This window comes from Parus major, chromosome 1A, assembly GCF_001522545.3.
Source record: "Parus major isolate Abel chromosome 1A, Parus_major1.1, whole genome shotgun sequence".
In the NCBI taxonomy this organism is placed as follows: domain Eukaryota; kingdom Metazoa; phylum Chordata; class Aves; order Passeriformes; family Paridae; genus Parus; species Parus major.
Genome location: NC_031773.1, coordinates 69,185,443 through 69,195,519, shown reverse-complemented (window position 1 = coordinate 69,195,519; position 10,077 = coordinate 69,185,443). Strand labels below are relative to the sequence as shown.

General features: G+C 40.4%; 1 protein-coding gene across 5 annotated transcripts in view; it reads left to right on the top strand.

Annotated features, from left to right (window-relative positions):
• The window catches only part of ERC1 (ELKS/RAB6-interacting/CAST family member 1), a 284,117-nt gene that overhangs the window by 83,530 nt on the left and 190,510 nt on the right, over positions 1 to 10,077 (top strand). For all 5 annotated transcript variants that reach the window (XM_015627633.3, XM_015627634.2, XM_015627636.3 and 2 more), the window contains one exon: positions 4,648 to 4,815. In XM_015627633.3, coding sequence (XP_015483119.1) covers positions 4,648 to 4,815 — 168 coding nt within the window. The remainder of the gene's footprint in view (positions 1 to 4,647; positions 4,816 to 10,077) is intronic.

The window sequence follows — 10,077 nt, the reverse complement described above, 5'->3', positions numbered from 1 at the left end:
TGATTGGGGTATTTTAAAGGGAGGGATATCTTTCCATGCAAGGTTTTTCTTTGGGAATGAGGAGGGAATGTGAGGTCCTGCTTGGCTTCACTTCTTGACAGTGCTGGGCAGTGTTAGAACACAATTAACTTCTCTCAAAACACCTGGAGGGAGTTGTGAGGAGGAGGAGGAGAGCTGCAGTGTCTGACATTCATTGTCCTTCATCCTCTGAGAGGACCAGTTCTTGAAAGTCATATTTAAATAAACATTTTACATGGAAAGAGAATGCCTCCTTGAACCTCTCATTTAGTCTCCTGTTAAAGAAGCTGCTCACAGGTGGGGAAAAGTGTTGATAAAATAGCTCAGAAATGGATTTGCCACCTGCCACATGAGCTCTTGGTGGGATGTTTATCCTGAGGGCTATGGGGTGGAGAGGATATTGTGGTTAACTCTTCAATTGGTGTAGAAACCTTTAAAATAGCTCTAAAATGGTACAGTCACTTTGTAAACAAAACAAAAAACAAGTCAGTATTTATGCTGGAATTAAGGCTTTATCCATATAAAGTTTTCAGCCCTTCAGCTTAGGTCAGTGCCAGAAGTTATGTGGCCACAGTGAGAAATTGCATTAAGTGAGAATATTCTCCTTTATTTCTGTGTGCTGCCCAAGCTGGCATGGTTCTGTAACTGCTCTGTTCCTATGGTAAAATCTGGTTAATATTTAGTAGAAAAATGAATCTAATCACGTGGAGGTTTTTATTTGCTTTGAATGTCTCATTAGAACATAAGAATTCATGAAGAATTCGCTTTCATCCACAGACCATGCTGGATCTGAGTTGCTGCCATTGGTCTAGGGGAGGTGAAGAGTCTAATCTACTTAAAAAGAAAGATCAATGTCAAAACTAGAGAATTAAATTAAGTCTTGTGAACTACCACTGCATTCAAATCAGTCAATAAACATAGCTTTAAAGTCTTCATTTCAGACTGCTATCAGCAAAAAGGCTGAACTCCTTTTTTTGATTTATATATATTTGCCAGTCAGTAATGGAAAATGTCATGAACCTGATCTTTTTTAAAATGTGCTCTCATATTGGAGACTTCACTTAAAAATAACTACAGTAGGTAAAAAGCAAGTCTCACCTCACATACCAATTTTAATTTCATGTCTCTGTGCATTTCTCAATGATCTTTAAATTCTGAATGCTGACATAGAATCACTTCAACATCTGCTTTAAAAAGTGGCTGGCTCCTGTTAGAAACCTTTGCAGGCTCTGAACACATTCATTTCTCTGAACACATTTTGGGATTGGTATTCCATCTGTTCCTTCTGCTGTAGTCAGGCCTACAGAGAATTAAACTTCGGAATTTTGCTTGAAATTGAACTTTTTTGAATTCTGGGGGGAGGTTTTACCCCCTGGTACCACTGAGGGAAGGATGGCTGGGTTCCCTGATCTAAATTATGGCTCAGCCATGGTTTGAACAAGGGACAGGCAGATGTGAAGGATCACTCAGGAAAAGAGTAGAATGCTGTTTTTTTCTGGGCATCACTGACATCTTCTTCAAGCCAAGTGGGAATCACCAGGGTCAGAATAACCTGTTTGCTACTGTACAGTGGAGAGGATGATACAACTCAGGGAAAAAACCTCTTGTTTTCAATCTCAGTTCAATTAATGCAAGCTCCTGAAACTCAGGAGCACAGTGAGAAACACAGTGAGGTCTGAAACTCACTGTGGACTTGTGAAAATTTATATGATTTCCCTACAGTTTGGGAATATTCTAAAAGCTGAGACTGTCATTATAGAATTCAAGATTCTAAAAAAGGCTTAATATGAGGTTTATATTAAATATTATTTTTTTCATATTGTGCTTTATTTTGGCAGTAATTGGAGCTACTAATGGACTAATTTCCCTTAGAAATTTGGACTTCTACGTGTTTAATGTATGACCAGACACACAGAGAACAGAGACACAGAATGTTATTTACAGCTCCTATGGAAACATATCAGTGGTTCCCAAGACAGGTTTTCATCTCTCACTCTTTCAGTGAAAGAGTTGAAGTCCTGTGGGTGGTGTCCAGCTGCAGAGAGGTGTTTTTGCTCTGTCCCTGGGAGGTGTTTTTGCCCTGTACCTGGGAGGTGTTTTTGCTCTGTACCTGGGAGAGGTGTTTTTGCTCTGTCCCTGGGAGGAGGAGAGGTGTTTTTGCTCTGTACCTGGGAGAGGTGTTTTTGCTCTGTACCTGGGAGGAGGAGAGGTGTTTTTGCTCTGTCCCTGGGAGGAGGAGAGGTGTTTTTGCCCTGTACCTGGGAGGAGGAGAGGTGTTTTTGCTCTGTACCTGGGAGGGTTGGGGATGTTCTGGGTGTGCTGGAGCCTCTGGGTGCTGCAGGCAGGGCAGGTGAGCCAGCCTGAGCTGCCCTGCCAGGCTCCTCCTGCCCTGCAGAACTGGGAAATGGCATTACTGGGAAGGAAATCCCATTACTGGGAAAGCTTTTAGGTTAACCCAGGGTCCAAGACACAAAACTGGGGAGAAGGGGCATCAGCACCTCGGTGGTGTTGGCCTGATTGTTTCCATGTACTGAGAAAATCCTGAGCTGCCTCTGTTTGGCATCACCTGACTCCCACAGAGCTCAGTTCTTGTCACTGTGGGAGGATGCCATGCATAAACTGAGCTGACATGGATAAACAAGGGCAGTGTTCTGCCAGGAATAGTGCTGAGGTGATGGTTGTGTGTCCTGCCAGCCTTTGAAAATGCTTTCAAAAGTGTTTTCTATGGTTTTCTAGGCAAGGACCTCACACAAATAAAACCAGGAATGCAATTTACCCCAAACCATAAGCTAATATAGAGCTCCAAGAGCATAATCAATCAGAAAATGGAAAGCTTTCTGTGGATAAATTTCTATTTGCAGATGTTCTCTTTTGACTTAAGAGCACTACTGTGCTGTAGGCATCTGGACTGTCTCAAATATTTTGCAACACAACTGTAGAGAGTATGTGTATTTTCTTGTGAGGGAGATTTTCAGTTTCCCTTCAAGAATTAATAAAAGTGACTCTTAGCTTTAATATCAAAGATTCCCAGGGAAGAACATACCTAATCAGTCTATAGAACTGTGTGTTTTAAGAAAGCAGACGAAGCGTGATCCACCTGCTAAACCTTTCATTGCAAACACTATCCATCCTATAAATCATATTTGGGTGAGGGCTGGTACTCTGATATCCCTGCAGCTCACACTGCATGCTCCCCTTGCTGGGTGAGAGGTCAGGAATGTGATTTTAATCGGGGATGTGTAAGTGAGAAGGCTCCAGACACAGAGGTGACAGTGGGATTGCAGCACTCACTGCTCCGTGTCACAGGAGGCACACACAGCACCACAGGGTTTTGGGGGTGAACACTGCAAATGCAGAGCCTCAGAGACAATTTTCCATTGAGTTAGAATAACATGTTAAAACTAAATGCTGCTCAGAATACCATGAGCAGAGCGAGTTCCTAAAAATCCTGCCCCAGCTGGGGCTGTCCCCTGGTTGTCATCCTCTCACCTCACGTCTCTGCCAGTCTGTGCTCTGCAGAAGGAGCAAGAAATCCACTGATCAGCCTGTTCACTCTGTGTGACTGATGTCCTGGGATGCATTCAGCTACCAGGAACCAAATCTGATAGTGTCAAATGAGATTACAGCCAGGCTGGCAGATTGCAGCTGTGTCTGAGTGCTGAGTGGAGAGGGGTCACAGGGTTCCTCTGCTGTCGTGGGTGCTTGCTGCTGCTGGATTTCTATTCCACAACAGTCTTGGAGATCAGTCTGTGCTCTGACCTTACTCTTCTCATCAAATTTATATTCAGGTAGCTCTGATTCCTTCTCCCTTTTCCTTTGTCTTGTGAGCTCTGTTTCACATATGGAAGGGAAATGCAGAAGGAAAAGCAGAAGATGCTCAAGGTGCAGTTTTGAAGCTTGAGGTCCCAGCAGAGTTCCCAGAGTGTTTCTAAATTCACTCAGGCCCTGGGAGCTCTAAGTGTGTTTGTGTGTCCAAACTGCACCCACAATATCCTGTACTGTGTCATTTGTTCAATTCTGCCCTTAATATAACACTGCATGCTGTGGAAAACACGTTATATTTAAACTATTACTTTGCTTTCTGAGCCAAAATATTCTGAGGCATCCTAAGGTAACCTCTTTCCAGTTGTGATCTGCAGTGGCTGCAAAGAGCTCTGCTTTCATTACCTTCAGCCTCAGCTGTTACTGTGCTTAAAACCTGGAATATGAAGTGACTGCCTGGTGCAACAAGTCAGTGTTTATTCTCTGATTATTAGTAATGTTCCAAATAAAGGGGTCATCTTCCCTGCATGTGAGAGAACTTCTCCACAACACATTGTGCTGGCTTCTCCTTTGAGGAAAAGTAGTTCAGGGTTGTGTGATACAAGCCTGAGTTACATGAGAAGGATGATTTGAGGTTTTCTCAGAAGGAGCATTATTCCCATACACTTGGGAATAACAGGGTTGGTTATTTTTCCTATTTAGTCTCTCTTATGATAACTGCTTTATCCCAATCTCAAGTGTGTTGAATTCTTCAAGAAAGGGGTGTTAGATTTCTGAATCTATTTGTAATATTTCCCCTTGGAGGTGTAGTTTGGGGTTTCTCTCCTTCAGTGCTGAACAAAGCTTGTTCTGCCCTCCTGGATGCAGGTGGATGCGCTGAGGTTACGTCTGGAGGAGAAGGAGACCATGCTGAACAAGAAGACAAAGCAGATCCAGGAGATGGCAGAGGAGAAGGGCACTCAGGCAGGCGAGATCCACGACCTCAAGGACATGCTGGAGGTGAAGGAACGCAAAGTTAACGTTCTTCAGAAGAAGGTAAGGCTGCAGAGCTCTGGGTCAGATAAACCAATCTGATGCATCTCCATTTCCAAGGCTGTCAGAGTCTGAACTAGAATGTACATTCTGGAGATTAAGAGTCCATTGATGCCATGGGAATATGCTGGAGGATGAATTTGTTTGAATTTTCGACATTCAAAACAGAGGTTGTTTCCTTTCAGTGACTCCATGTGCTGCTTCTGCTTCCATCTTAATATTACCTGTGGCTGAGGCATTTGTATCAGGGCACATGATCTGGAAAACCAATCCTTTCCCACCCAGCACCTCACCAAAGCCAGTCTGGAGCACAGGGCTGATGATGACTTCAGTGTGGGACTGAGTGAGTGAGGGCTTGTGGCAGCAGAAATAATTGGGATGATTTCTCTGTAACCTCCTTGGAAAGTTTGTGGAGAACTTTGTATAACTTTCCTTAGAAATGCTGTATTATCATACTTAATATTTCTTGGGAAGTGCTAGAATAGGATAATCAGGCTATCCATGTTTTTTTGGATAAGAAAATGTAGCTCTTATCAGTGAACTGGGGGAGGTCTGGGTGAAAAACTGTGTAGACTGTGTCAGACAAATTGGAGAGCTTTCCCAAAGGGTATTGAGTCCTAGGGAATGGATGTCATTATGGATGATTGTTGGAAAATTGCACACACAATATATCCCAATTTTCCTCTACACAGGGTAAAAAGAGAGAAAAGTGTGCACTGCAATAAATTTTAATTTGAAGAACATTTTTTTTCTCTGTATCTTTAGAGAAGCTGCTCTTGGAGCTCTTATTCAGTGTATTAGGCTGAGGATGTGGGGCTTTTGTTCTGTTTTTTCCTAGACCTTTAATCAATTCTACAGAATTCTTGTGTATTAATAGCTCAGAATATTGACTGATTTCTGACACTTGGCCAGTGCCTTTTCTTCTTGTGTGTAAGTGTAAATCACGAGGGTTTAGGTCATGATCAGCTCTGTTACAGCAAACCTCAGGCAGGAATGGAAGTTCAGGCATGGACTTCAGCCACAAATAAGCCATTAATAATTCTAGAGCACAGCCCTCATTCCCCATCTTCCCAGTCTCATTTTTCTGACTGTTCATCCTTTCAGAAACACAGATTCCTGATTCTTGTGCCGTGTTTCTTTTTGTTTTACAAAATTGGTGGTGCAGCCTCCAGACCCAGATTGAGATCCCAGCTGAGTGTTTAACCAAGAGGTGGGGAGTCTGACATTTGTGTAAATGTTAAATGTCACTGAGCTTCTTTTATTTCCATTTGCTCCTCCACTGCTTTTTCACACCTTCTCTTGCTCTGCTTGACACTTGAGAATGATCTTTCATTAGATCATTTCTAGGCAGCTCTAAAGGTTCTTTTTTTAATACTTGTTTTTATGAGACCACTGTAATCCATATTGAGACAGTTTCATTTTGTGTCTTTGTGCATCTGACCTGCTTTTTCAGGACTGTTTCCTGCTGCTTTCAAGTAAAATCACTTGGACTTTTCAGGTTGGAAAGAAAGGACCCAGGTTTTTAATGTGTAAGCTTTAAGGTCCTGTTCTCCTGGACAGCTCTGCTGAGGATAACAGTGCAATAATAAACTGCACTTTGTGGTGTTCTCCTGTCTCTGAGCTTCCTAAAACAGCAAAACAAAGAAGCCCCATGAAACAAAGCACCATAAAATGCTGAAAGGGGCTTTAAAGACCCTCCAGCTCCCCCCTTCCAGCAGAGCAGGGTGCTCCAAGCCCTGTCCCACCAGGCATTGAATGCTGCCAGGGATGGAGCATCCACAGCTTCCCTGGGCAGCCTGTTCTGTAGAAAAACATATAACCTAGCTCTAGAAAAATAGATATTTCCTGAAGAATCACCTGCAGAGATTTGAATTTGCTTTAGCCTTGAAGTTGCTGGAGGCATTTTCTTTAACATGAACAGTTAAATTGTGAGAGCTGTAAATTCAAAGGGGTTTTTTTCTGTTTCTGTGACTAGCTAACAGAATATTCTTGTGGAGAATCCAGGTGACAATTCTTTTATCTGAGGTTTGCAATATGGAATTCCTTTTTATTTTTTGTACAGCCTGGGGTAAATAACTGGAAGTTCAGGCCTTTAAAGTTTGAGGGTCGATGTCTTTAATTCAGATTTTTAATTACTTGTCCAGACCTGGAATTGAAGACTAGGTGTGGGATTTTCTATAGAGAGGGCTTTGCATTTTCTTGTTCTCTTTAACATTTTTCCACAGAAAAGCAGAGCTTGAGAAAACACCTGAGGAAGGACTTGCCTGATTTTTTAATATGTATTATTGTAAAAGTTCTGGGAATTTGCATAAAATCTGTTTCAGGTGTTTCAGGAAAAAAGATGAAGTCTCATTTTTATCTGGCTGTCCTTTCATGACAGCTATTTCTGCCCTCTGCCTGGAGACTCAGGAGCCTGTAGCTCCCCTCATACAAACATTTTCCTCTGAATCCTTGTAAACTCTGATTTATTTTTCTTCTTTTGCATTTCTAGAGTGCATCTTATTAAAGTACACACCTTATTTTCTGCTTTATCCAAGTGCTATCCCTCAGACCTTCCAGGGCAGTTTGGATTTTTATCACCATAAAAAAAACAAACAAGTCTTTAATTTTTACCTCCATGCACAATAATCTTTTTTTTTTTTTGGTTACAAATTGTTTTGTTCAGACAGAGCAGGTTTTAGTCTTATATTCCAGTTAAAGATCTGAAGGTCCAGTTTAAAGTATTTTCAGATTATGGGTAGTAGTTTGGGTTTTTTCTTGTGCTGGCTTTGTTATCTGACAGTAAATGTTTGTTTTATGTTTACTGACATGGTTTAAATGGTATTCAGACATGAATTTTACATTTTAATTAAATGAATTTGAATTTTGAATTTTACATTTTAATTAAATTTAATTAAGGACAATTTTAATAGAGCAGAGTGGAAGATCATGAAAGGCACGTGGTACAAAAAGTGCTTTTCTTGTATAGTTTTAATTAGTATTTTTATGTGGAAATAATATGTATTTGGAAGTTATGAGAGGGAACAGGGTGAAGATGTGGCACCTTGAAGGAATTTAACCAAATCATGACTTGGGTCAGTAGATACCATTCAGTTTTCAGCCAAGTACTCTTCCCTCAACAGGTGCTCAGATATTTTTGAAGTTGGATATTTTTGAAATTGGATTCTAATCAACTAAATTTTGCACACTAATATTTTTTAATGCTAGGTACAAAGGAAATGTGTGGCAAAAGCTAAAGTGCTAAAGATCTGACAAGAACAGAATTTATTAAAAAATCATTAAAATTTGCATGACCCAGCCATTTGAGAAGACTTAATTAATTCTTTTGAATTAATTAAGAAATTTAGAGATTGCCTGTACCAGAGTGTTGCCCTAGTCAAATGGGTATTTTTAAATATATATTATTAGATATATTATATAATATCTATTATTTATATTATTGTTGATTTCTATTTTATTTTCTGTGCCTGTTTTTGATCTGTCACCTGTGACACTGACAGGGATTTGTTTGGATTGGTGCCCAAAGCTGTGCTATCCCAAATTGCTGCTGTTGAAACAAAACATTATTTAAAGTTCACCCTTTATCTTTGGGTCCCTGTGTGGATTCACTGACACAGATCCCACCATGGTTTGCTTTATGAGCCATTATTTTTGTGGCACTGGATAAGGTGGTGAACTATAAAGTATTCTTTTTTACCCATCCAAAAATCAAGGTGAAGGAGGTAATGGAAGTTCACTGGCTGAACAGAGATCAGTTGAAAGACACAGAAGAAGATTATGAACAACAAAGATCTGAAAAATTAACATAACAATTGGCATCATCACTGATACCCAGTAGGCACCAAAATACATTTTCCAGGTTGCTGAGGAAACCGCATGCTGCACATTTTGAATCCTGGAGTCTTTCCAGTTAAACTCATACAGAGATGCTGTATATAAAGGTAGTACCTTCATTTTAGACAATGGAAGTAGGGCATAAGGTGGAAATTTGAAGATTTTGGCTTTATGTCTGAAAATTTAATGCAAAAACTTTGTTTTATAGAGCTTCAGGATTGGTTTTGGTTTTTTTTTCTCATTTCATTGAAAATAGATCTTGAATAAAATCTCATTTTAAATTTGTAGAACTCAAGGCCAGGGGAAAGCATCTTTGAAAATAAAGTAGGGACTGTGCTGGGCAAATTTGAAATCTGAACCTGAAAAACATTAAATGGTGCTTAATTACTCTTTTTGCTACCTCTGTCCATCTGTGCTGGCAGACAAGGGTGGAAAGAAATGAGGAAAAAAAAGAAAAAATCAATATTTTGCAATCAAAGCATTTTAAGGAAATAGCATTTGGGACAAAAGATAAGTAATAATACACTGAAAGGAGAAAAAAAAAACCCAAAACAGGGAATCAATCAGGTCTTGCTTTGGAGATAGGTCATGTTCTGTCTTGGGCAGGGGGGTTAACACTCCCTTCTTTGTGCAATGCAAATAAAATGCAAGTTTTAGTGTCTGAATGTAGCAGTGTTTTTGGCAGCTCCCCATGCTCTGTGTGATAATTAACCTGTGATAAAGGAAGAACACAGACTGATTTTTTTCTTAGCTGGCTGTGCTGACTTGTTTAGCTAAAATTTGGGAAGGTTTCAGATGCTCCTGCACTTTTGAGTAAGAAGCATTACCTTTCTCCACAGGAAATCCATGTCCTCTGCTTTCCAGAAAACTTGGAAATCAGAATAAACTTCTTGTGCTCAGTGATTAGAAAAACTGTGTGGCAGGAGAGAGGGGCTGCAAACAAAATGTGTTTGTTTAAAATCAGTGCTGCTCATAGTTATTACAACTGGTTTAGTATTCCTAACCTTGAAGTGCAGTGTTTGTGCCTTAAAGTTTATTTTTATTTTATTTTCTATTCCCTCATCTCTGAAGTGGCTTTACCTTCTGCCACAGCCCTGAGGAGGTGAGAGAGCTCAGAGAAAGAAGGAACTGCATTTTCAAAGATCTGATTTATGGTCATTTCATCCAAGGTGTGACCTTGAACTTGCCTACCAAGCTAATGAAGAGATGGTTTCCTAAGAATTTATAGAATTTATAAAATGCATGAAATTATAAAATGTATAAAATGATAAAATGCAGGCTGGCCTTTGAGCCATCCCTCTGAGCCTCCCCACGATGGCATTTGTGGTTAGGAGTCACTCAGTGCCCACACTGCAGGTGTTGGCTTGGACATTCCCCTTGTGTGAGCTGTGCAGCAAAGAATAATTCAGCATCACAGGGTCCAGCAAAGCT